At 39.5% G+C, this 26,409-nt stretch overlaps 5 protein-coding genes across 9 annotated transcripts; 1 reads left to right on the forward strand and 4 right to left on the reverse strand.

Annotated features, from left to right (window-relative positions):
• Positions 1-519: 519 nt before the first annotated feature.
• LOC135607642 (putative receptor like protein 25) lies at positions 520-1,654 on the forward strand. The gene is made up of 2 exons (XM_065099598.1): positions 520-815; positions 970-1,654. Exons 1-2 carry the CDS (start codon positions 520-522, stop codon positions 1,652-1,654), a joined length of 981 nt encoding a protein of 326 aa, XP_064955670.1.
• Positions 1,655-2,132: 478 nt separating this feature from the next.
• On the reverse strand, positions 2,133-6,632 carry LOC135608448 (F-box/kelch-repeat protein At1g55270-like). Its single transcript, XM_065101342.1, has 2 exons — positions 6,220-6,632; positions 2,133-4,860 (listed from the first exon to the last, which is right to left on the reverse strand). Exons 1-2 carry the CDS (start codon positions 6,286-6,288, stop codon positions 3,607-3,609), a joined length of 1,323 nt encoding a protein of 440 aa, XP_064957414.1. The 5' UTR covers positions 6,289-6,632; the 3' UTR covers positions 2,133-3,606.
• Positions 6,633-7,319: 687 nt separating this feature from the next.
• On the reverse strand, positions 7,320-12,272 carry LOC135608449 (peptidyl-tRNA hydrolase, mitochondrial-like). 3 transcript variants are annotated; one of them, XM_065101345.1, is made up of 10 exons: positions 12,127-12,272; positions 11,643-11,830; positions 10,264-10,472; positions 10,063-10,141; positions 9,914-9,981; positions 9,292-9,342; positions 9,123-9,196; positions 7,796-7,854; positions 7,643-7,719; positions 7,320-7,555 (listed from the first exon to the last, which is right to left on the reverse strand). In XM_065101345.1, exons 3-10 carry the CDS (start codon positions 10,390-10,392, stop codon positions 7,424-7,426), a joined length of 669 nt encoding a protein of 222 aa, XP_064957417.1. In that variant the 5' UTR covers positions 10,393-10,472; positions 11,643-11,830; positions 12,127-12,272; the 3' UTR covers positions 7,320-7,423. The 3 variants fall into 3 exon arrangements, with proteins under 3 accessions (XP_064957417.1, XP_064957415.1, XP_064957416.1); XM_065101343.1 differs by having other exon boundaries at positions 10,057-10,141; XM_065101344.1 differs by lacking the exon at positions 11,643-11,830 and having other exon boundaries at positions 10,057-10,141; positions 12,127-12,260.
• A 1,544-nt stretch (positions 12,273-13,816) lies between these two features.
• LOC135608450 (eukaryotic translation initiation factor NCBP-like) lies at positions 13,817-19,461 on the reverse strand. Its single transcript, XM_065101346.1, has 6 exons — positions 19,153-19,461; positions 18,430-18,525; positions 18,212-18,316; positions 17,964-18,041; positions 14,192-14,311; positions 13,817-14,115 (listed from the first exon to the last, which is right to left on the reverse strand). The coding sequence occupies exons 1-6, from the start codon at positions 19,300-19,302 to the stop codon at positions 13,984-13,986; spliced, it is 681 nt and encodes a 226-aa protein (XP_064957418.1). The 5' UTR covers positions 19,303-19,461; the 3' UTR covers positions 13,817-13,983.
• A 703-nt stretch (positions 19,462-20,164) lies between these two features.
• On the reverse strand, positions 20,165-24,336 carry LOC103979895 (pentatricopeptide repeat-containing protein At4g28010-like). 3 transcript variants are annotated; one of them, XM_018823119.2, is made up of 2 exons: positions 22,182-24,336; positions 20,165-20,594 (listed from the first exon to the last, which is right to left on the reverse strand). In XM_018823119.2, the coding sequence occupies exon 1, from the start codon at positions 24,280-24,282 to the stop codon at positions 22,234-22,236; it is 2,049 nt and encodes a 682-aa protein (XP_018678664.2). In that variant the 5' UTR covers positions 24,283-24,336; the 3' UTR covers positions 20,165-20,594; positions 22,182-22,233. The 3 variants fall into 3 exon arrangements, with proteins under 3 accessions (XP_018678664.2, XP_009394422.2, XP_009394421.2); XM_009396147.3 differs by having other exon boundaries at positions 20,165-20,644; XM_009396146.3 differs by having other exon boundaries at positions 20,165-20,678.
• Between the last annotated feature and the right edge of the window lie 2,073 nt (positions 24,337-26,409).

Genomic DNA, 26,409 nt, shown 5'->3' on the forward strand with positions numbered 1-26,409 from the left:
GATGATCTCGAGTGGCTCACCCGCATTCCTTCTCTAAAGTATCTTGATATGAGCGAAGCCAACCTCTCCAACGCAACCAATTGGCTTTACACTGTAAATTCCATTCCCAAACTCCGAGTGTTATGCTTGAGCGATGCAAACCTGCCATCTGTTCCGTCTCCTTTGCCCCCTTTTAATCTGACAGCCATGGCTAGGTTGGATCTGTCTAAGAATTATAACATCATGGCAACCATGCTAAGATGGCTCTCCAACGCCACCAGCCTCGATACCTTGATCTTTCTGGCTGTGGGAATCTCACTGTCGAGCCGCCACAGGTTGCTCTTGGGGATCTCATAAATCTAAAGGGATTGGATTTGTCGAGCAACTCTCTAGAAGGAGATATTCTTGGAATTCTGAGCAATGTCAGCGGCGGTGGTCTGAAGCACTTGGACTTGAGCCAGAATTACTTTACCGGAACCATCACACGAATCGTGCGGAGCCTTAGACACCTAGAGCACCTGGACTTATCGGATAATTCCAATGTCGCCGGACACATTCCAGATTTGCTCGATTACCGGACAGATACCACCGAGCGTGGGGAACCTCACCGAACTGGAATACTTGGATTTATCAAGCAACAACGTCGTCGGAAGCATTCCGGAGACCATCGGCTCTATGGTCCATCTGGAGACATTAAACTTGTTCGACAATAGTGTTGCCGGACAACTACCGGAGACGATGGGTAGACTCCACTGCCTGAAGTCCTTGGACATAGCATATAACGAGTTATCCGGTCAGTTGCCAACGACAATGGGTGACCTGTGCAATTTGACCTTGTTAGATTTGTCCTACAATAATATTGCTGGAGAGCTAACCGATCTATTAAGTGGTTTGTCTACTTGTTCGCGAGGATCGTCTCTATTATCTTTATTCATGAAGGGTAACAATTTGAGTGGGATTATTCCTTCGAGTATGGGTCAATTATCTCAGTTACAATTTCAGTGCCTCATATGTCCATGAGATACAGAACGACAGCAGGTCAGTGCTTCATGTCGTCAACTATTACTACGGCGAGAGCATCTACCTAACCACAAAAGGGGAATTTGTCGATTACACGAGTGTTCTTCCGCTGGTGACATGCATAGACTTGTCCGGTAATCATCTCTCCGGTGAAATCCCAAAAGAACTGACTAAGCTTCTCGGATTGCGCTTCCTGAACTTATCCAAGAATCATTTGACGGGGAGGATTCCAGAAAATATTGGTGACTTGAAACAATTGGAATCACTCGACTTATCGGTGAACAGACTCACGGGGAGGATACCTTCCAGCTTTTCTGCTATGTATTTCCTGGTTCGTTTGAATCTATCTCACAATGATTTGTCAGGAAAAATACCGACGGGTAGTCAATTGTCCACCTTCGACTCATGGACATATGCGGGTAACAAAGACCTCTGTGGTACGCCACTGCCGGATTGTCCTGTGTATGGAAGTCCACCTGATGCCAGAGTCAAACAAGAAGAAGAAGAAGATGATGAGAAGCTCGATAGGTTATTGGAGTATACCGGTATTGTGGTGGGATTTGTGGTCGGTCGGCTTCTGGCTCTCTGTTGGCACACTCATCCTGAAGCAGGGCATCAGAGTTGCCCTCTTCCGATGGGCGGACAGGATCGGTGATTGGCTCTATGTTCGGTTTGCGGTAAAGCTTGCGAAGCTCAAATCCAAATGGCAAGCAACGACATGAAGTATTGGTGTTTCGCTGCTTCTATATTACACCTTAATAAGGTCAAGCGGCCCCAACTCTTGCATTAGCATGTAATGATGCGATCATAATAAGCTTAAATAAGCACTTTGACATCTCCAAGTATATTACTATTTGGGCATCACATTGCTTTCAAGACCATTTGGGTCATTTACACATGTCTGACAACTAAAAGATTAATTGCAAGAACACAAATCTATGACTCGGACAATTTAAGTGTGTCTATTTGTTATAGTTTGCATAAAGCGAGAGCAATCGATTTTACTTTTGTTGCTTCTTCCTGGGAGTCATATTTTGCAGGAGCTGCAGAAGTTGGATTGAGGAGGCGATGCATATTTTGAGTAAGTTCGATCTCCATTTGCGGCGGATCAAAATAATTTTGACATAATAATGTCGATGCCTAGCAATAATTCCATTGAATTTAGTAATCTGACTCTTAATCTCTAATGTTCTGGTTTTTCGTTAAAAAAAAAAGAAAAAGGAAAATGTGCACAAGCAGAGTACCCTTTGTTATGTGGTGGAAGTAATGATCGAGAGAGCATGCGCATGCAGATGCATAAGTTGTTGAATAGGAACACACAAAGGCCAATGTTTAACCTCCATGCTAAAACTGCTAGATCTGCACCACTACACACAACAATGAAAAGGGCAAGCAAACAAGCTAGAAGAGGGGCAGAAGCTACCTCAAATGTAGTAGGACCGCTCACCCAAGGGAGGGTGGCTGTTGGTCTACGACTGGGGCAATCCTTCAAGCTCGGGCAGAACAACCCTTTGATTCTTAGCCAGATACATTAGTTTTCTATCGTCATCAGTTCAAAGTTCTTCCCATCCACTTGGAACTTAATGTTGACCATTTAGCTTCCCTCAAACCGAACAAATTTAAAGCAATGCTTTCGAAACAGATTCACCAGATTTTGTTGTTGGTATAGGATAATCACTGCTTCGAATGACCACTATGCGGCTCACGAGTGAAAGATCTCCCCAGGCAAAACCCCATCAGATATTCATGTATGATCGATTATATGCTGAATGTGCATAGAGAGGAGGGAGTCGAGGACTTCCATCAATTACCCATCGACAGAAGATAGATTCTACTAGCTGAAAAGGACATTGTAGCATGACACCAGGAAGTCGAATCTACCAGAAATGCAGTGGCTTCTGTCATGGTAATGCCTACTGTTTGATTTTCCAATAATCCAAAGTTAATGACCATGAGAACTAACAGACAGAAGTACACCTCTAAACTGCATGCCGGCAACCTTTCTTTCATATGCTTTTGGATAAATTCCATGGACGTAATATCTCTGATGACTCCTGGTTTTGCAATCAGAATGGAAGTTGTCTCCAAGTATCACCTCATAGTTCTATAACTTTAAACTGCATGTCATCACCCTTTCTTTCATATGCCTTCAGTTTAATTTCACGACCATAATATTTCCAACGACTCCTTGTTCACAACCAGAATGGACGTTGCCTCCAAGTATTAAATATAACTTTCAACTTCATTTCATCACCCATTGTTCCATATGCTTTTGATTAAATTCCATGGCCATAATATTTCTGATCACTCCCGGTTTGTCCAATTATGAACTCATGTTCATGAGGATTATCTTGCCTTGCTTTCCGTTCCATGAAGCACACAACTTCTCAATAGGCCATTGCAAAAAGTTCCTATTTAGTCCTCAATCTCGGCAATCAAGCATGTTCCTTATTTCGCAGGTAACTGGTGTAGACAACTAGGAGTAGGAGAATGAAGAGCCATGTTGCAAATTTCTCTGTTTAAGATGTCGAGGTTGATTAGTCACCAGCTGCTACGTGGGCTGATCAAGGAACTACCTGCCGTTTGTCTTCCATTCCACAAGAGCTATCAAGCTTGAAGCACCTGACAGTGAACAATATGATCCTTTAACCAACTGCGACCTGCGAGAGATGACCATAAGCTTGAAACAAAGTTCTTCAGTTGGCCTTTCCCTGCAATGGCCTCCCACACACGAGCACTATTTGTTTCTATGCTACTTACTGGGTTTGTTACATCGATGAGGCTGATGCTCATGTTGTTTCGGATGATACCAAGCTTTCCATTGAGAGAGACAAATGATGCAGCCTCAAAGGCCTTAGAATTTCCCAGATGATGTTCACTGTCCATAAACTTGTTCCATGAATCGGTAGCTCCTTCATAGACTCTAAGCTTGCATCCATCCCTGCAATCTGATGCATAAAGCCTTCCATTCAATGAAATACTGGGATTTCGGCAGCCTGTAACTATTCCACCACTAACCGCGGACCATGTGTTGGTAGTTGGTGCATAGACTTCACTCACATTCTGACCATCTGAATCAAGCCCTTTGAGAAACCAGTTACCCTCGTAAACAACCCCAATCAAGGGCACCATCCCAGTGCTCATTTCAGCAATAGATGTCCATCTATTCTTGTTAGGATCATAAACTTCGGCCGAACGAAGAGTTCTCTGGTTCCCTTCACATTCCCCACCAGCAACATAGAGGCAGTTATTTACAACACAGGAGCCAAAGAAATGGCGTTTTCGAAGCATGTCCGGAGCTCTGTGCCACTTGTTTGTCCGGGCATTGTAAAAGACCACACGCCTCATTGAACCCTTTGATGGATCTTTTCCCCCAAACAGATACAGGTAGCAACCACTGAGAACAGCGCAACCAAAGCCGAGTGCTTCGGAATAATCTGCAGGTACAGGTGGAAGTGGCCTCCAGAGTTGATGGTTAGGATCGAAAGCATTCCAGGATATCTTTCCATCACGGGCTCTCTTGATAACATACACCCATTCCTCTGCCATCCCAAGCTTTTTCCTGAGGGAGTAGTAGTAATTTCCAGACAAAAGTCTGTTCCATCTTTTGCAAACTAATCGAAGATTTAGGTGCTCAACTCGAGGAACCCGAATCAAACAAGCAATAGCAAGATCATCAGGAAGGCCAGGCAGTAGAGGTGCCTGGGTTCTGCTCCTCTCCCTGCGAGAGTTCCTTATTCTTGGTCCATGGGGTACAATTTCAGGTTGGAGACACAGCTTAGCTCCAGGAACAAACTTTCTAGCTCCTGCTACTGTTTTCAAGCCAGCATCTACTCTGCAATAGCATGATACAGAATCAACCTGCAATTTGCATGACATTGGTAGTATTAATGGACCACAATCACTGATGTGCAAAAACACTAAAAATAAGAGAAAAAGTTCCCAACCATCAGGTGCACTGAGAAAAAAGGTATAAAAACATAAACGAGTTCCGATAAGGAATATGTCAATGAATTCATTCTTAAGCTGGTAGTTTGTGTGGTAAATGACCGCATCATTATAACCAAGTCTTTAGTAAGAAAAATGGGAAAAGTTAGCACAATCTTAATTCTAGAGCACACACTTCTTGTTCGAAGGAGAACATAAATGTTCGAGTTACTAAACAAGAAATCAAACTCAAATTTTTGAAATGTTTATTGCTTTTATAGGCAACCACTATATTACTTCGAGGATCAATATGATATGACATGATATTGAAAAAAAAGCATAATACATGGCAGGGAAGCTACAGAGAACCAGAGAAAGGTACAAAGAAAAAGGAGAGGTGAAAGGGTAAAGGGACTGTGAGGACGGAGGCAAAACGCAGATATGGAAAGCCTTCTAGTGTGTTCTCACTTACTGATGCTGCTTTCTCTTGTGGTCCAACACGCTAAAATACACACCAATATTGCAAAGTAAAGCTAGAATCAGCTTTAATGAGGTTTTCACTACATCATTCAATCTGATATGACCAATCCACCAAGCAATTTCTATTATGATGGTCTGACCATTTTATTCCATTTTTAATTTATGAGAACCAAGAACTAATTTGCTAATTTAATGGATGGAAAAGGTCTTTGACTTCATGAATTGAGAACAAACGTAGTTTGGACGAGTACAAAAATGGAATGAAATAAAACTGTGACATGCTTCTTCTTCCTACGACCATCTAATTTATTTATGCGCACTGCAGATGATCGTTCCAACAGCACATTTTTCTACCAAATCTAATTCTTAATTGTAAAGTTTTTTACAATGTTTCACATCCAATCATTCCTCCAAAAAGAAAATATTAGCTTACAACAGAAACAATCCTTAATCCCTACCACAGAAACATAGCAAAATCAGTATGAAAGAAACATCAAACACAGCCTTCATTTTCTGCGTGGGAAATCAGCAACCGCATGAATGATTCAGTTCGGCAGGACACAGGCAAACACACAAAACTTCCCAGCATCAACATGTCATCGAAGATCAAGTCACGAATCTCATAAATGACCAATCGGTCTTGGAGAAAGCAGGGTGGCAAACAGCCAAAACCATGGCACTTCGGAACCTTCAATTCCGAATCTCACCCATATTCTCCCAAATTATCGTCGTCAGGGCATCTCATCCACAATCCACCAACAGGAACGACAGATCTTGAGGAAGAGGGAGAGGAGAAGAAGCAAGAAGACTTACCAGCGGTGCTTGCACGCGGACAACTCGGTCCGAACCGGCCTGGCTGTTGGGGGCAGTCCTATCCATCATCCCACGAGAAAACCCCCCACCACCACGCCGATCGACCGATCGACCGACCCGGAGGCAGAGGAGAAGAACAGAAAGGGTTGGGGTTGCGGCGATAGGTCACGAGATGGCACCGGTCTCACCGCGAACAAGAGGTGCATTAGAAGACAACCTCTGTCGTGGGGTAAACAGGCACAGACGCGTTCGCTGACCCGCTTATTTTTCCACTCTTCTTTCTTCTTCTTCTTCTTCTTCTCCTTTTTCTTGATCTGAGATTAGACTCGAGGAAGAGGGAGGGAGGGAAAGAGGCAGGATGGCAGCAGAAGTCTTTGGCTCTTCCACTTTTGTCTTCACTCTTTCTTACCGGTCCATTCTCTCTCCATTTATCTCACATTCTCGCCAGTTTGTAGAAGGAAAATATTTTGTTACTTATTTATAAAATTATAAGAAGATGTCATGCGTATCCTAATTATTCTTGAAATTTTTATTTAAATATATAACCTCCTCGATTTCATTTTTAATTGAAGAAATTAAAAAATAAATAAAATAAAATAAAATTATGACATAAAAAAATTCAAATTTTAGCATGAAAATATTAGAAATTTATAAGATTAGAATATATGTCAACATAAGTTTTATAAATGAATATCCAGAATCTTTAATTTTAAATTATTTTAATTTTATTGATTTGAAGACCAGGATTATATACTTTTATGTCTTCTAGAACATTTACTATTTTTTTATAAAATAATTTTAACAGGTTTTCTTTGAAAAAAAATTATTTACTAGCTTTTTTCAGAGATCTCGCCCCTTACAATGTGAAAAGAATAGAATCTCCTCTCTGTTGACTTTACAGAAAAGTTGCAGACAACTTGAAGCAAAAGGTCAGCACCTAGAAGTCAATACAAGATTTACCTCATAAAGCTGCAGCACATACTGTTCCAGTTGAAGATTATTTAGAAGTTCCTTTCATCTTCACTGCTATTATGAGTCCTAATGCTGACTGCTTTTCGATCTGTGTAGTTAAGCACCAACCCAGAAGCAGTAGGCATATCTTGCTGGGCAAAGAACCACCGATTGATCACAAAAGATATGTAGGTTTCTTCTACAGAATCTTCCTGGCTTATAGGATTGTTACAAAGTGATCCAAAATTTAGAGCTACACCGGCAATGTTTGAAGTCTTAAATGCTTGTACTTCTGATATGGGTTGGTCGAACTTGCACATTCTGTCAAGCCTTTAGTCAAGAGTGTCTTCAGGACGTCCACCCCTTCTTGCAATGCCTCATCAATCTGGTTCGTTCGATGTAACATGTTGTGCTTAAACATGAAATCTGGACTGATACAACATGATGCAACAAGATTACAGGTTGCACTTACCCTCTCACGGGCTGATGCATTGAACTTTTGGAGCAAAAAGGCTCTTGGATCCATTTGCCCAGGTGGTCTTCCTATCCCTGAAAGAACAGATAGCAGATGCTGGTTTCATGATAGAAAATTCTCTCGTATGAAAGCAGCTGCAATGGTACTTACCGATTCTCAGTCTGCCAAATTCTCTGTTCCCTCGAAAATGGTAGATCACACTCATCAATCTGATAAATGAGGTGATTAAGAAGCTTATTAGGAACTAATGAAATTAACATGTAGATTTTCCTATATTTCAGCAAGAGAATTGATGTATCATCACTTTGGATTACTACAGCTGAATTTTTATTTTAAGATCTATTTATGAGAGGATATAAGATGATGCAAACCACAGGGAAAAAAGACAACAGATACAAATAACACATATAGCCCAACTTAGGTCCTATTGGAAAAAGCCACATGACTAAATTCAACCCCTGTAATAAGTTAAAGAAATTTTATTCCAAAAAAAGGGACCCAATACAATCCTATAAAGTTCTTAAGTGAACAGTAGCAAGGATCCCAAACATGACTTCTACCGTCGATACTTTTAAACTTTAGGCATTTGGAACATTAGACATGCATCCTGGGAACCATAGTTGCAAGATTGTTTATGCAACCATTTTGGATGAACATTTACTAATTCCAACTAATAAGATCCACAATAATTCTACGTCGATGTAATAATTCCTAGGGATTCTCAAGTTCACCTCTATAAGATAATCACACCAACATCAAACTTTGAAGTCTGCAAGAACTGATAAGAGCTTAAAATATAAATTCAGAAAGGTTGGCTGAATAAATACAAGTCAAAATGAGAAACTCTAGTTGGACATAGTGACCAAGATTTTCAGTTTAATGAAACATTCCCATGCTGGTAACATGTTGGTGCCATATGTTTTGAGTGACATGGATTATGGGTGAATACACGGGCTTGTGGGTAACTTGAATCTTCTTACAAAAAGACACCCCTGTACAAGTTGAACTTTTATATGGGCCTAGACAATATGAGAGGTAAAGGAAGTTATTAGATCTAATGTTACATACATGTCTATCTTGCAAAGAATTAAGATCATCTTACGTGATAAATCCAGGCCACTATTCACAAAGAACGATAAAATTAGGTAATAGTTGCATACATGTCATCCTAATACCTAGAAAATCTAAGGCAGTTCAATTTTGCACTTGGATGCTCGATAAAGTTTTTAGGTATCAACAATTGTTGTCCATGTCCTTTATTATGATTCTCCAAATTCCATATCAAGTTATATAGCTGATTTAAGTAGTACAATCCACTTTTAGATTTCAAATAAAGCAGTGGTGTGACTGGTGTCTCATCACTTCAGTTACAGGTGACACGAAAATTCAAAGGTACTCCATGATCATTACATAGGATAGCACTAAATCAGAATACTAATTAAGAGAAAAGACAAGTTAAAGGCTCTCTCTGTTATACCCTTTGTGACGCGCATGTCCTCCTTTAGGTTGCACACGAAGCACTCCACATGGTAAGTCCATATCATCAAACATCTGCACAATAAGGCAGAAACACTTTTTTTTTATATAGTACCACCATAGAGTAGTTTCATATACCTAAGCATGTAATATTAAAGTGAGATTGATACCACAATGACCCGATTCAGAGGAAGTTTGTAATATGCAGCAAGTGGTCCAGTCTGCAAGCATGGCAACAAAAAGAAACATGAGTTACTTTTTAGAGATGTCTAGAAGCCTCTCTCCCCAAGCAACATTTCTGGAAGCATAGTTGAAAAGGTTGACAGGAATTTCAAGAATTAGGTAGCAAATACATATCAGAGATGGATACTAACCAAGCATTTGTGATTCATACATCACGGTTCATCACATCATGAAAATAATTTCACGCATGAAATAATATAGAGAATTTAAGCAGCAACAAAACAAGAACATGGATATTTGATTTTGAAAACAAAAAAAAACAACTAAGAACAAGAAATTAGGGAATCATATAAATTAATTTCCAAACAACATTAACCAACTTTGTATCTTTTGTGTTTGCAATGATGAGATTCATATCTGCTTAAACCTTGATTTTGTTTTTGCAAAGCAGGAGATACCTATTTCTTGTTGCCTCTCTTGATATTTTCCTAAGCAGAAAATTTTGTGTTTGAACCTAGACTTGCATCCAATGAAGTACACAGATTGAATACTAGATAAAAGGTATTAAAGAAATATGCAAAAGAACTTACTCTTTAAAGGAGTACTTACAGATTCACCACTAAGATTCATGTACGTCTGAGGTTTTGCAAGGAGAACAGGTGTGCCACCAACCATTCCTAACAACAGAGAAAATGCATTTAAACAACAGAAGAAGAATGATGATAATGATGATGATGATGATGACAAGAGACCTTCACCGAAAAGAGCCTTGAAATGAATGGATGCCATTGAAATGCCAAGCGACTGGGCAAATGCATCGATCATGTCAAAACCAACCTGCAACATTATCAAACAAAGGACCTCCTGGTACTTAAAGCAATCATGATGACATAGAGAGGGAATTTGCTGGTAGGTTCCTTATATGTCCAGTAAGTAAATTTGGAAAGAAGAGAGAGTACATTGTGTCTTGTGTCACGGTATTTGTCCCCTGGGTTTCCGAGACCAATAAAGAGCCATGGCTTGGCACAGCTTGCAGAAGAAGATGTTGTGCAGAATGAACGCCTCAGAAGCCTGCAACATGTAAACATTGGTTGGCCTGCACTCAACACCCTTGAGTTCTTCGTCACCAGCCACAGCAAATTCCTTGAGGTCACTTGTGCCTGTCAGCCTAGGGGGAGGAATCTTCCATGTGTTATAAACATAAAAGTTCTCCTAGCAGCAACTACCAGAATAACTTCAATGATTTTCCCATTGATCACATCACCAGTAAAGCTCATACTTTCGAGGCCCAGACAAGCATGCCATCAAGACATCAACTATACCCAATCATGGATAACAAATACTATTATCCATGCAAATAAAAAAAAAGACATAGTTCTAAAAATGAAGAATATGTGCCAGTTCTTTAATCAAAGCCATAAAGTAATAGGGCCATTAAGAATCTAATATATGAATTTTTAAGTCTGCAATTGAGTGTGTCATAAGCATATCAGCATAAAGTAAATCGTACGAAATTAGACTGACAGGAAGAAGAACTAGCAGGAACATCAGACTATAATTTTTTTTCTGAGTTTTACAAATTAATGTTTTTTAGTATGTAAAACACATAATAAAATTAACATGCCAAAATGGTACGACCACCAGCGCTTACTGGTACTCCTTTGATGCTGGTCCACTTCATATACACAAAACGGCAGACAGATCCCTTGGATGATAAGTTACATAAGAAAGGACAAGCGAGAGACATATCTTCAGCCCAGTGTAATCAAAGGCACTAGGCACCAAGGTGCCAAAATGCCCAAGGCACGCACCCAAATATTATAATTTAAATTTTATACGTCGTGATCGACGAAAATAAACTAAAACAAAAATAACACATTAAAGTTGCATTCATTTAAAGTACTGACAAATACTAGCAGGTATAAAATTCATATGTTATAATAATAAAAATATTAACATAGAAGGAGGAGGAGAGGAGCTTTGATTGGGTGGCTGTGGGAGACTCCCAATTTATTGGTCAATTGTTCGTTAGGATAGCGGGCTGAAGAAGTGCTGTCGGTGGGGGCGTGGGTTGCTGTTCTGTTAGGTGGTTCAGAAAGAGAGAGGATCGTGTCAGGGAAGGTGGAGGTGGGGTGGGGCGTGATAGAGAAGGAAGGGGGAGGGTCGTGTCAGGGAAGGGGGGAGCTGCGATGAAAGCGGGAAGAGGGATGAGGGATCGGGCAAGGGGGGCTGCGACGAGGCGGGGGCCGAGATGAACGGAGAAGAGGGAAGAGGGAGGAGGCAAGAGAAGGGAGTGCGCGGCGGCGAAGGAGGAAGAGGAGGAGAAAGAGAGATATACCGGGAGGGGAAGAAGCCGCCGTTCGCCGATGAACAGGAAGACGCAGCAGCCGCCGTTGGCCGAGGAAAACGCCGCAGCGACAAGAGCTTGCCAGAGGAAGACGCCACCGCTGCTGCCGCCGTTCGCCGGTGAAGACGAAGTCAGCCGCCGTGTACCGAGGAAACGCTCGGTGAACGAGAGACTGTCCTCTGTACATGAATTTTTTAAGCAACCCCAACCAGACCCGGGCCTATTATTAAAAATACTATAATGGAACTCAAGCCAACATCGCATACATGGGTTTCAGAGGCATAAACACAAACACCCTATGTGCACATTCAAAATGCTACATACAAACAGATTTGACGACGAACCGACCATCACGAGGGTCGCCATTCATCGACATCGGAGCACACAATTGTCATAACTTGCAGCAACCCGGAAACAAATGGCAGTCAAAATTAAAAACCAAAACAACGAGGAAGGAAGTGGAGTCATTCACTACCTGGGATTGTTTAAACGGAGCACGGGGATGGAAAGCGGCGTAGGGAAGGCCGCAGCGGCGAACCCTTGCGAAGGTTCCGCAACTTCTGGACGGTGTCGAGAAAGGAAGGGCGTCGGCGGTGTAAAAATATGTTCGGGACTTGCAATCCAAAGTGCGGGAATATAATATATATTCGTCACCCAATTTGAGGGCTAATTAAATATTATCCATCTTAATTTTTAAACTTAAAAAATTTATATTAAGATCATTATAATTATAAAAGTCTTGATCATAACATCATTAATTTTATCGATAAAAATATAAAATTAAAAATTAAAAAAAAATTAATATTCTAATAGGTGATATTAGATGTTAGGGTGGTGGACGATGATATCGCTAGAGGTCGCAAGTGATTATTATGGATGAGGAGAACAGTAATGAGAGATAGAGTATTTCTTTGCATCTACGTCGAAATTAATGTAATTATCGAGCTATCCATTTAGCGCTCTACAATTATATCGATGAATATTTCATCGCTCGACAATTGCATCAACACTAACGTAAATGTAGAATAATGAAAGGACCACTCAGGTGATTATTGTAGATGAGGGGAGCAATAATAAGAGATGAGAGTTGCTTGATAATTATGTCAATGATAACTATTGTGGCGGATGACGACATTGCTAGAGTTCATAAGTAACTATCGTGGATGAAGAGAGTGACAACAAGAAATAATGGTTACTTTGCATCTGCGTCATTGTCAATGCAAATGCTGAGCGACCCTTTCGCCACTCAACAACTATGTTGACATCAATGTAGATACAGAGAGTGAGAGAAAGGGTCGTTCGACATTTGTGTTGACATCGACGCATATACAAAGCAACCTTTACTTCTCGTCGTCGCTCTTCTCATAAATAATAGTCACATATGACCCCTAGCGGTGCCGTCATCAGCCATCACCAACATTATGTGTCACCATCAATTAAAAAATATTAAAATTATCTTTTTATCTTTTATTTTTATATTTTCGTTCAGAAAACGAAAGTATAAATAGAAATAGATACTTCACTAAGGTCTAATGATAATAACGTATAATTAATCTCTGTATTTGTTTGCTAGATTTTTTATTCGAAGTTCTCAAAAGAAGATCCATGTATTCGTCCGTATAAGATTGTCCACATATATCTTGAAAATACTAATTTTATCAACATTTTCACCTCAACCGTGTACGAAATGACATATTTGATTCACATAATACCATAACTTGCTTCCTAGGATACATCTATTATATATCTGATATGAAGAACGGTGCCAATCTAAAAAGAACGAACAATGACCTCTATATATAAAAACATGAATTTATTGAGCTTAAGAAGCTTAATGTTTCATATAGTCATGATTTATTAAACCAAGCATTTAATCATTTCCATTAAATGACACGCCAAGATTGAGGGTGCAAAATGAGCAGCAATACGTCAACCTTGACCTGTTACAGATTATATAACGGGAAATATAAGAAAACCTCGAGTTCAGTAAGACCTATACGGTTAAAGTAATGATGGCAACTGATACATAAAAATGGCAGCCAAAGAGAGAGAGATTTGAACCTTGTGCTGCAATGGTTAATAAGATCGTGATGTCTCCAAGAAGCATACCGTGGGTGGTTTATCAAAGAACATGAAACCTACATAGCAAATAAACAAGCTTGCACTGACTAGAATTTTGGTTAGAGATTTCAATGTAGTATATTGAAGTACCAAACGTAATTCAGAGAAAACAAAAGATCCGAGTTGTTAGAGGTTACAACGAAGTCACACAGTTCCAACACTTGAAAGAGTATGGAGACGGCAGGATCAGATTGATTTCCGATATCCATGTCTATCCTCTCAACCAAGTGTTCCTGTACGAAGAGTTATCACGCAGAGAAGCATCGTGTGCCTTGTACTCCATTAAGTAGCTATGGGGCAGTTTTAGATGTCGCTTAATTGAGTCCCTTAGAGCCATCACAGCCTAATAATGCAGAAGATGTGTCACCAACTAAAATCTGAACAACATTTGCAAAGACATTATGTTCAAGATACAAAACCTTGTGGTCTGATGCGCTCCGGTTCCAAACACTTAAGATGTCCTCGTTAAAACGAATGCTTAGTACAGCACCGCAAACATCATCCCCATAGTCAAGTTGATCACCAACTAATGCCAATACCTACGAACACAAACCAAACAATATTAGTAGTTGGAGCAGCGGTGAAACAAAATCTTTTGGTCAGGATGGGAAAGAGGTTTAAATTATCAATGATATCATGTTCAAGAAATAAAAAACGATTGCAGCAATATTCTTAATTTGAAAACTTCTCAGTTAATTACAATATGCGAGAAACTTGGAAAATTCTGACTCGCAACGAAAAAGCAATAGACCACAGATAAAGACAAGGATAGAATCATGTGGGCTTCAGTATTATGCTGTGCATTATATGGTTTCAAAAGGCATAGTGTTGTGGGTTCTCAGGGAGGTTTTAACAGGTGTGATGTCTACATCCAAAAGCCTCTAAGTTGGTCTCTACAGCATTCTTTGTTTTCCATTAGCATTCAAGGACATGTCACCAAACCTGCATTTAACCCTCGTAAGGATACAGATATGCTATCCACTGATCAAGAATTTTACCTCTTCAAAATTTCAAGTATTAACAACATATGCAGTTTTTCAAAGTCGAGAATAGAACCCACCAACCCTCAGGTGCTCTAAAATGACATTTATGGTATGTCAGCAACTGAAATAGGCCATATAATGTCTTGCAAAGGACAACCTACATATCTTCTAGATTATCTCAACTGCAGCTATGTTTAGTATTTGAGAAAGCAAACCACATATGCACTCACATATTGAAAATGAGCTAATGATGCCAGCTCCCTGCAAAAAACACAACTTTTAGAAGCTAAAGCTCAATTAGATCCTCCAAAAGTTCAAATGATAGGATCAGTATCCCACTTATTCTAGATTTTCTTGATTGTGATCGGAAGTACTGAAAATAAAATTAAACTACCTAAGATTCTGTACCCTAGTTTTGAAAGCTGATTTAGCAAGAGTCACACTGTGCAGATATGATAGTCCCTTCTAGCCTATGAATTGCTCAGGAAGCATCCCATGGTTGGTGTTCTGAATGTCACCTAGACAACCCAGGGTTTTGTCCAGTAAAAAGACTTAAAACACAGGTTGTCCGAAACAAACAATGGATCTGATGTAATCCCAGTTGAGATAGAGTAATTGGGGGTAAAGGATTTACCTACAAACTCACGTTTATAGAAAATTTGAGAATCTTCACAAAATCTTAAAAGGATAGAAGAGCATCATCTTAGGCACACAGATTAAGTTTAATATATTTGAGAGAAACGAGGTTGAGACTTAGAGTAGATATAACATACGTATATTTGTCAATGTTGAGCCTCAAGGAGTCTTTCAATGGAGAATAGAGGATTCAAGAAGAGTTTGTAATGGATGAATGACATATTAAGGTTTATGAGACAAACTAGGAACCTTTTAAATGTTGTTGAGACTGATTAGTGAAGTTCCAAGTCACACCCCAAATGGACTTCCAATCCAGAATTATCAAAAGATACTAATTAAGATAGTATCACAATATAAAATAAACGTCATTGTCTTACAATCCAAGTGCAATTGAAGTTAAAGTCTGAGTTACAAACTTATAATAACTAGTTTTTGAAAGAAAACATAGTATTGATCACTTGTAGACAAATCATATGACTTGATTCATTCCTCCATTTTGATTTTCATCAGGGTCATGCGACTCTGAAAAATTTTAAACAACACATCTTACAGTCAGAGGACCATAATGTGTTAATTAAAATTTTTCAGAGTCACATGACGCTAATGAATATTGGAATGGAAGAAAGAAACAAGTCATGTGATGTGTCTACGAGTCATCTTTCTTATGGAGTGTAAGACAATGATGTTTTTTATGTTGTGGTACTATCTTAATTAGTTAGCATCTTTTGGTAATTCTAGATTGGAAGTCACTTGGGGTGTGACAACTTTAAAGAGTCAGCCCTAGTATTGGGCATGGTGAAGGAATTGAACAGCTACCTGTAGATGATGCTAGAGGGCACATCACCATTGGATTGTCTTATAAGGGTGGTCTGATAAATGTACTTTAGGGCAGTGGATTAGACTTAACGAAATTAGTAGGCCAGTTGGGTTGTGACACCAAATGCAGTCAAGACTGGTTTACAAATTTTCAAATACTAACAAAAGATGTTGCCAAAAAGGAGAGTCAAATTCTGGTTGAGTAAATATTTGATTTGTTATTTTAAAATATTAGATGGATCTCCAATGTAATTTACAATTTGATGTAAATTTTGATCAATTGAAGTCTTGGGCTAGAACTAAACCATAACTGGTCTTGGTCATAGTCACTTTGGCTCATCAATAATTAAAGTTCCTGGTGTTTTCACAATAATATGTTTATAAGAGTGTCAGCAGTTGATCTACTTTTAATTTCTGGTGTCCTCGGTGAACATGAGGTGTGAAACCTATGTATGATTTTGAGTTTATGTTTCTCTCTTTTCTTGTCTTTCTTTTTTTTCCCCTTCCATCAACAGTTGTTTCCTGTGCTGCACCATTTCCAGTCCTCCGCTCGTCACAATCACCAACCAACCTATGCTGCACAGCCTACAACCACTCTCCAATTCCCAAAATTCATCATCATCTCTAAACCTCTAATATAGGCCTTACAAAATAAAAAATCATTAATATCATCAATCAATTCTATTACACAATCCCTACATTTCAGGACTATAAAGTAGTCCCTAAATATCTCTTTAAAACCAACAATCTAGCAGCCCAAAATAGTCCTAAATATGCACTTTCTAGCCACCATATTTGCAAAGTTTATAGGTTCAACTTCCATCTGAGCTTTCCCTGTAGAAGCAGCAATTATTTTGGCATCCAAAAGGATTGAAAGATTACTTAGCTCACAAGTCCTGATTTTCGACTAAGGCCTATTAATAGTTTCAGAGGTTTAAGAATTTTGAAAACTTAAAAATGTGGAGAATAACAATATCTTAAAAAAGGATGCCAAATGCATGAGGTTGCATCGTTGTGGGGTTTGAGGGTCCATATATGCAACAGTCATTTAGAAATCTACTTGAATTAATACTTGGTCCAATATCAACTTCCATTTATTAGACCTCCAGCTTTAGACAAAAATGTTTTGAAGTTCAAACAGTTGATACTTGTTATGGCTTGCTTATTTTTCGAGATTCACAACGTTACATTATTTCCATCATCTACCAAATGTCTCATGTTGTTGTGCCTGCGTGAATTCAATACCGTGCCAAGCCATGAGAAATGGGTGGGCCATTTTCTATTCTGACAAAGGAATGCTAAAAGCTGACCATGTATCATGCATTTGTATGCAACTCTTGACTCCTCAACCCTAACCATGGATTAAGACAACCGATTAAATGCATCAAACCCATCTGTAACCAAATTTGAGATTAAATAAAACAATAAACTTAACTGGCAGGTGAATATCCCCAAACTGGTATAGGAAAAAGAAAATCACAGAATAACATCATTTAAACCTGATTTGATATGCATTGCAGAATTTCAAACATAATTACAAGAAAGGCCTACATATGGTCATGTCTAATGAATCTTATAAAATGACAACGTCAATCACAGTTAAATAATATAAAAAATGAAAAACATTGGTCAAATATGTCGTCAAGCAGTCGAGAACAAACTGAAATAACTCAGACAGGAAGAGACTGCTTCCTACCTAATCAGAGAAAGACCAAGATGATTAAGTTAGGAAAAAAAGGTTATCTGCTTCACATACCAAGTCCTCCCAGAAACGACCTGAAACAATCTTTTTGAACCGTAATATCCACTTTCCACCGTTACAATTAGCAGCATCCTGATTAAATCAAACTTCATTCAGAAAATAACATCACAAAAGAGTAAAATAGCCTTTTATGAGTTAAAATAATCCAAAATTGTTCTTTCAATTTCTTCAGGTTCTCTTACAGTAAACACAAAGTAAAATAAGAAGGGTACTCGTTGCAAAACAATAAACAGGATAAATACCTCCCACAGAGGCCTAATGCCCTCTTTGAAAAGATGAATATCTGTTGGGCTAGGGAGTGATGAAGGCCGTGCCAAATGGCAATAGCAAACCCAAAATCCTTCGACCTAGGAATGCACCATGTTCATAAGCTAATCATGTTAGAGTTCACATTTGGATTGCCATCATAAGTACAACTATGGTGTCATTTGGAATCGACAAGGTGTAAGAAGAAACATACTGTGCTGATTTCTACAATTTTCTTGATGTTATCCTCATATGATGTCTGCGACCGCACTCCAGGTGTTCGTCGAGTATACCAGAACACAAACTTATGCTGAATGAAAACATAAAAACCTTCAGTATTTAAAGAAATTACAGAATTGAATAACACGTTCTAGAATTCATGATTCCTTCAAGGCTTCAGCACATCATTAGTATAAATATCAATACCACCAATTTAGGAGCAATCATGTCAATACATCACAATCGATCTTACTCAGCATTGTAAATAACATAAGTGTTAGACAACAAACTTGTAAAAGATTCGGTGTCCACAAATATTTTCTAAAATCACTGACCAACCAAGATTTTCCAGATTTCAAATGCCTCATTCTATAATTAATCAATTACAAGGCCATAACTAAGATTGTAAAAGAGAATTCCCAGGGTTGTCCCGTTCAAGGAACTCAGGTAGCATATCGAGAGTACACCAAAAATCACCCTATTCTACAACCAGTCTGGTTCGAGTGCTCCATCCTAATCCACAGGACACAGATTCCCAGTGCTCACTAAATAAATTTCAATTTAAGTTCGAAGCGGGAAAGCATTCGCAAATATGGACCGAACAACTCAAATACCACAAGAAACAAGAATAATCGAGAGCAAACTAGGATAAAAGGAGACTGTTCCTGTTGGACACAAGGAGCGCCAGCGAAGGAAAATTTGAAGAGGGGAGACGAACCTTCAAAGGATGGAGACCGGCTTTGATCTCGCGAGAATAGCGGTCCCGCTCGTCCACATCGCCCTCCGCTTCGACGACGGCGGCAGTTTTGGAGTCGGGGGGAGGGGGTGAGGCCGAACCCTTGGTTTCTGCTTCCTCCGCGGCCTCCATCAGTCTTTATCCTACCCGATCTTGTCTTCCTTCACCCAAATACGCTTGGAGATGGAATCTCGTGTGCTATCCCTTTCCTCCTTCGGTCGGAGGCGTTGCGAAGAAGGAAGAGCGAAGACGCGGAGCCCGTCCGCCTCGAGTAGACGACCACCACGGCAAGGGCTGTTCTCGCTTGCTCGACCTTTCTAAAATTCATGATTATTTATAATATTTAAGTTTTTCTTTTTCCAGAAAAAATACCGAAATAATTTCATAATATATAATATTTAACTTTTCTTTCAAAAATAATTTTATTTTTGAAATTATTATTCGTTTTATTTAGTGCAAATAATAAAATATTATTTTATTAATTTTAAGAGGTTATTGATAACAAGGGATTGTCAATAATAAAAAACATAGTGAACAGTAAGCTTCTAAATTTTAATTATCACTATCAATCATAGTCATTGGAAATTAATTTAGGTTTTATATATATATATATATATATATATATATATATATATATATATATATATATTTGCCTTTAACTTATTGGTCATATTGGTCATATTCTATATAGTTGGAGGGAAGTAGAATTCTATTTGTTAGAACACACCAAATGAATTAGGCACCAAAGGCACAAACTCCTAATGCAATATTCAATATGTTTGCCCAAATTCATCGTCCACTATATTCCTGACCAAATGTATTGTTTCCACAGAGCAATGACAACAGTGAGTCCGTAAATGCTCTATACATTGGCTGTCTCTCAACCCTACCACTATCTCTGGATCAGAGAGTTCTTGTTTAGGCTTGGATTAACAGTTGCTGCAATACAATTTTGTCTACTGAATCTGTCAATCCCATATTGTCCCCTTTAAAAGGTTCCAATCAGTGGTAAGTAAATCAAGTGGAACTTACAACACAATGCGTCAACCATCGTACAAAGAAGTTTTACAGGCATATGGACCAAGCAGAGACCAGCGCGGGTGCGGTGCACAGAGTCAGTTGATGATACAAACTTGTGGTAATTAGAATAAGGTTTATGCAAAGACTTGGAAGCATGACCGCTGGATGATGCACTTCACAGTCTTGGTCTAGTTAGCCCACCACAGTGGCTTCTTGCGCTTGAATCCTGACGTTTCATAATGCCGCAAGCACGAAGTCTAAAACCAGAAATCCTTCTTCCTGCTGATGAACAAGGGATGTAACTGATCGAGGAGTACCAGTAAGACGTCAGCAACATCGCTGTCCTCCAGTTGCTCATTGAGGTTTCTTGATGCATGAAACTTTCTTGGTTGAGGCTAGGACATCTGAAAGGTTCATCATGTACAGTAAACTCCAATGATAGAGTGTTAAAAGGCTGCATTGGTGGGAAAAACCATATATGAACTTCTCTGCATTAATAGTATCAAGTTGGTAAGAGCAGTTATAGCTATGAGTACTGAGTAGAAACTCAATACAAGGTAATTGTACTGCTGGATTTATCAAAATATCATGTAAAGCTTAATTCCCACCGTAAACAAACGTCAATTGAGCTGAAAGCTTTTTGATGTTTTGACATGGAGAAAGGTACAATGTTCCATTTAACCACCTTGCATAATAAGAAAGTTATGCAAGGATCCCATTTTGTGAATTTGCAATCTATCAAGAAGAATAAGATAAACCATACTGATCAAATTTCTATTGCTTCAATTTTTTTACCATATCCAGAACATTTAAGGTAGTAAATGAACAACTTCATGTTAGCATGGTCTCGTGCATATAATTGTACAACTCATACCTTTACTGTGGCCATATCAGTATAATTTGTGAACCATTAATGAACATGTTCCCTTGATTCAAAATAGCCAACTGGAATTGTTTTTAATGAGGAAGTTAGTAAAGTAATGAAATAATAGAGTGATACTAATTTGTACTTTTGGAAGAGGCAGTTGAACCCATCAACTTGTCTACCGAGACGTTTTCAAGTCCAGGACTGATTTAAGTTTACATACATATTAACAAACTCCATTTCTGCATAAAATACCATTAGATAAGATAATGTTTCAAAAAAGGCAATCATGTCAACAAAATCCAATTTCTAACAATAATTTCCAAGATTTTAAGATGAGTTACATTTATCAGAATGTTTATCTTGATCAATTACAACAGAAAATGTAGTTCCTTCCTTTTCCAAAATCCCAATATGAAGAAGGCCATCATCCTTATGCTTAAGATATTTAATTGAGGAAAGTATAAATTCTGTATTTTTGGAGGATCATCTTGTAACTTAAATGCAAGTATCAACTCATCTTAGGCAATTAGAACCATTAGGGAAACTAAGGTTGTCAGATGTTCACATGTCCAATTATCTGTCTCAAGTCATTTAAGAAATTAGACATGGAAGACATGAAATGAGTTACTTCAATATTGTGTTTGGTAGAAGAGCCATTCCATGTTTCTGAAGATTTAAGGGAATGACAACCAAGAAAAAATGCTTTAGTTCTTTTTAACTTTTCAACCTATATGGTTTTAAGGAAACCTATTATAAGCCATGATGAAAGAAGGCAAATTGTACGACAATGGTTTTGCACATGGTTGAGTGACAGGGTCATATTGACTAGAGTTATAATTGTTTTTAAAATTTCACACATTTCTTCATTGTACAAATTGACAAAAAAAAAGAAGAAGATTTGATCATAACCATCTAGGGGAACGATAAAGGCAGTTGAATAGGTCCATACAACACCCACAAGTACAATAAATACTGCAAAAAAATAAGAAAAGCCAAGCATACAAGATTTGTGCCTCAAAAACAGAAAAGAAAATAATCAAAATCTTAATGTGCATGACGGTTTGCACCAAGGTTAATCTGCAAGAAAAAGGAAATAGGGTATTTCAAGTGTCCAAGAACATACCGATAGAAACAGCTCATGATAAGTATTGTCAAAAGCTCAATTTCCCTCTGTATCAAGAAGCTTGTATTTGGAGCTCAGGACAAGTTCTCTGAATTTTTTTAATTAATTCATGACATGAAAGGCTTGTTCCTTCAGATATTTCTTTCGAGAAGTTTGGCAAATTTTCTAATAGGACCTTGTCTTCTCCATCAAAAGGTAAAGTATCCAGTATAGTTGAGACAAATTTTGCATCAAGAGCCACATCATTAGCTGCCATTTCATGAAGCAAGTCAATGATTTTGCTAGTTTCACCTTTTGCCCCAAATTGACGAATGAGAGAATCATACACCACTACATCTGGAGATAATTCCTTAGCTTTCATGCCGTCAAGCACTTCCATAGCTTCATCCAGTTTTCCTGATTCAGCGAGTCTATTTATCAACACAGAATAAGTAACCAAATCAGGAGTAATTCCTCTATGAAGCATATCTGCAAACAAGTCTTTTGCAAACTCCAAGTCTCCTGTTTTGCATGCCCCATCAATTAAAATAGTAAAGGATACGAGATCAGGTTTGTGGTTATCATCCATCTCATCAAACAAACTCAATGCCTGCTCCATTCTATCTGTTTTACTATGTAGTCTCATCAATGAATTATAGTCATATGAAGTAGGACTTATTCCGTTGTTTTTCATTTCACTAAGGAGCCTTTCAGCAGCCTCAACATCTCTCATTTTACAGTGCCCATTCAACATGATACTGTATGTGAAGGAGTCAGGCTTCAGCCCCACATCAGCCATCGCACTTTTGAGCATCATTGCCTTACGAACATTCTTGGCCTTGAGAAGCCCACCGATGAGTATATTGTAAGTGACCAGGTTGCAAGGGTGCCCTCTCCTTACCATCATCTTCCGTAAATTCAAGGCCTGTTGAGCACGACCAATCTTACAAAGTCCGTGTATAAGCGTGTTAAAAGTCATCAAATCTGGTTTGACATTAGAACTACTCTCAAGCATTTTACCGAACACCTTGACAGCTTCATCAATCTTGCCCACATTGCAGAGCCCCAGGATTAGTGTGTTGTAGGTCACCACATCCGGCACGTTTCCCTTCTCCGAGATCTTCTCAAGGAACCCGAAAGCATCTTCAATCAGGCCATCCTTGCACATATGATTAATCAGGACATTGTACGTGACGTTGCTCGGCTCCTCACCCTTTTCCACCATGAGATCTAACAACCTCATTGCCTCCGCGCTCTTCCCGTCTTTGCAGAGCCCATCGATCAAGCTAGTATACGTGAATACGTCGGGATGGATCCCTCGATCGGCCATGCTACGCAGCATATCGTCAGCCTCCTGCCAACGCCCGAGCTTCGACAAGCCATGGATCAAGCAGCTGTAAGTGACCAAATTGGGGTGCACTCCCTTCTGTAACATCTCATGGAAGAGATCCATGCCCCTGTCGACCGAGCCGGCATTACACCAACCGCTTACGAGAGAAGTGTAGACGAACACATCGGCGTCAAGACCGCTCCTTTTCATGTCATCCAACAAGGACATGGCTTCCTCGACCCTGCCGACCTTACACAGACCATCCATGATCGTCGAGTAGGTGATAGCGTTCGGGGAGCAGCAAGGGCCAGCTCTCGCCATCTCTCTCCAGAGCTCCATAGCTTCTTCCATCCTCTTCTCCTTGCAGAGCCCATTGATGAGGGTGTTATAGGTGACGCTGTCGGCAGGGATCCACTTCTTATGCTCGATCTCCCGGAACAGCTTTACGGCTTCGGAAACAGAGTGGCCTTTGCAGAGGCCTTTCATGAGCAGGTTCAAGAGGAAGGCGTCCGACGCATGGCCACTCTTGAACATCAAACCGACGGCCGAAAACGCGGACTTGAGGTTCTTGGCGTGAAGGAAAGAGTCGATCAGGGCTGTGAGCGTGCGGTGGTCGGCTGTAGCTCCCTTACGGGAGAGCGGCGGTGCTCGCTCCCCAGGCTTGGTCGGGGCGTCTGTGGTTGGAAGAGAAGCGGAGTGCTTGCAGGCTAAGCATCGCTTCTGGGCGGGTGAAGACGGGCTGATCACAGCAAACAGGCGGTGGCGGGTTGCAGGAATTCTGGACTGAGACATCTGAGCTTGTTCGCGAGTCTCTTGGGAATGTCTCTCGTTCGACCTACTCGAGGTAAAAAGAAGCCATCGGTTCCGTAAGCTTTTAAATTCTAACATTAAAATGAAAGAGAAATACCTTAATTATTTGTCCAAGAAAATTTTCGGGCATTCGTAATATATATATATATATATATATATATATATATATATATATATATATATATGATCAAAACATTATAGCGAACTAAAAATACTATAATATTATAATAGGTGAAATATTTTTTTGAAAATAATTTAAATAATTTTAAATTAGAAATACTACTTAAAAATAAAAATAATAATTATAAAACATATATATATATATATATATTATAAAAATCACTTGTTCGGAAACGAACATGACAACATGATTTACCATAATAATTACTGATATGACAAATTATGGACCAAGGCACGTTACCACATCCCACATGCAAAGTCAGAATCCATACCAAAATATCACACGTCATGACATCCCACACGTCTCATTCCGATAAATCCAGGACGTCACCACCCTTGCACGCAAGGTCAGAGCCCATGCATGCTGAGACACTGTTCGACACGCCCATCACCTCAAACCGCGTACGACTCACCCTCATGCCGTAGTATAAGAAGCCTTCGTGGATACCCACAAATGGGAGATCTAGGGAGGGGAAAAACATTCAACTAACTTGCTCGTCGGAGGGGCCACGGCCGGGGATCACCCGGCGAAGGCCTTTTTCTGCAGGAAAGCGGCCACCCACGATTCACGGGCGCCCCAACCTCGAAAGTCGCCGACCGATGACCTCGCAGGTAAGCCATTGACTATTCAACCTCCAGGTTGAGGATCGCTGACCAAGAACCCGACATCGAGGGCTGATCGACGTTTCGGCGTCCAGTTCAACCGACGGGACACTCTCGACATCGACCCATGGACCAGGCCGTGCTGACTAACGAGCCACGGCACGCCTGTTCACAAACAATTACCAACAGGAAAACAAATCGAGCCCTTCATGCTTGCTAATGACACTGAGATGCGTTCGGATGCCATACACATCAATTACGAAAATTATATATAAAATTTGATGAATCTATTATGCTTTGGCAATACGTCGTCAAAACAAAAGAAAAACATGTAAGGCAAGTTTGCTCTGATTTAATCTACCACGCAATCATGAATTTTTGTACATCAAAATTATTTGTTTCAAATCAAGAAAATTAAAACAAATTTAAAAATAATAAATATTCAAGTTACCGTATTTTATGGAATAATTAAAAATTTTTTTTATGACTTACTGTGATCATGTTCAATTTGAGAAGTTTGATAACCTTTTCGTCCTACATAAAATCTCTTATATATATATATATATATATATATATATATATATATATATATATATATATATATATATATATATATATATATATATATATATATATATATATATATATCATTTTATTTTTTAAATAAATTTGATACATTAATTTTTTATTGTTCAAGTTGGACGATTTAATGATATTAAAATTCTGTTGTCTACTATTGTCTTTTAATGATATCCAAGCGATTTAATGATTTAATGATATTAAAATATGAATAATCACTACTATTGTCTTTTAATTCTGTTGCTAATGACCTCTTCAAGCGCTCATTTCCGTTATTTTTGTTCCCCAACTTCATCACCACCGCCCGACCCGGTCAATTCTGTTAGCCCCAAACCGCCGCCTTCTTCTCCACCGCCCTCCTCCGCTCCTCGGCTGCCATGGCCGCGACCCTATAAGAGGCCCACCCCCCACCCCTTCCTTCCTCGCAGCCAAGCATCCACCCATCAGCAGTCCTCGCCTCCTCGTCCCTGCTCTTCGATCTCACCCGATCCAATCCCCACTTTTTCGCAGGGACCATGGCGGAGTCCAAGATGGTTGTGGTTGCCCTCCTCCTCGTCGCCCTTGTCATGGCCTCCTCGACGGTGCCGGCCGCGGACGCCCTGTGCTTCACCGACTGCTACAGCCGCTGCGCCAATGGCCAGGTCGGCAACGTGGCTTGCTCCAACATGTGCTCCCAGGCCTGCATCGTGCCCAAGACCCTCCCCGACGGCACCGACCTCGCCTCGCTGTATCCCGGCGGCGGGAAGT

This window comes from Musa acuminata, chromosome BXJ2-3 (assembly GCF_036884655.1).
Source record: "Musa acuminata AAA Group cultivar baxijiao chromosome BXJ2-3, Cavendish_Baxijiao_AAA, whole genome shotgun sequence".
Classification (NCBI taxonomy): Eukaryota; Viridiplantae; Streptophyta; class Magnoliopsida; order Zingiberales; family Musaceae; genus Musa; species Musa acuminata.

What these genes read in the sequence shown, in the direction of transcription:
- LOC135607642 (XM_065099598.1), top strand. Translation starts at nt 520, where the DNA reads ATGTCGCCGGACACATTCCAGATTTGCTCGATTACCGGACAGATACCA. An exon ending in GACCTGTGCAATTTGACCTT is followed by an intron (nt 816 to 969) that starts GTTAGATTTGTC and finishes CAATTATCTCAG; the next exon opens with TTACAATTTCAGTGCCTCAT.
- LOC135608448 (XM_065101342.1), bottom strand. Translation starts at nt 6,288, where the DNA reads ATGATGGATAGGACTGCCCCCAACAGCCAGGCCGGTTCGGACCGAGTT. An exon ending in TCCGCGTGCAAGCACCGCTG is followed by an intron (nt 4,861 to 6,219) that starts GTAAGTCTTCTT and finishes TGCAAATTGCAG; the next exon opens with GTTGATTCTGTATCATGCTA.
- LOC135608449 (XM_065101343.1), bottom strand. Translation starts at nt 10,392, where the DNA reads ATGTTTACATGTTGCAGGCTTCTGAGGCGTTCATTCTGCACAACATCT. An exon ending in CAAGGCTCTTTTCGGTGAAG is followed by an intron (nt 9,982 to 10,056) that starts GTCTCTTGTCAT and finishes CTCTGTTGTTAG; the next exon opens with GAATGGTTGGTGGCACACCT. An exon ending in ATTTGGCAGACTGAGAATCG is followed by an intron (nt 7,720 to 7,795) that starts GTAAGTACCATT and finishes CTGTTCTTTCAG; the next exon opens with GGATAGGAAGACCACCTGGG.
- LOC135608450 (XM_065101346.1), bottom strand. Translation starts at nt 19,302, where the DNA reads ATGGAGGCCGCGGAGGAAGCAGAAACCAAGGGTTCGGCCTCACCCCCT. An exon ending in AAATTGTAGAAATCAGCACA is followed by an intron (nt 18,317 to 18,429) that starts GTATGTTTCTTC and finishes GTGCATTCCTAG; the next exon opens with GTCGAAGGATTTTGGGTTTG. An exon ending in GTCGTTTCTGGGAGGACTTG is followed by an intron (nt 14,312 to 17,963) that starts GTATGTGAAGCA and finishes TTGTGTTCGTAG; the next exon opens with GTATTGGCATTAGTTGGTGA.
- LOC103979895 (XM_018823119.2), bottom strand. Translation starts at nt 24,282, where the DNA reads ATGTCTCAGTCCAGAATTCCTGCAACCCGCCACCGCCTGTTTGCTGTG.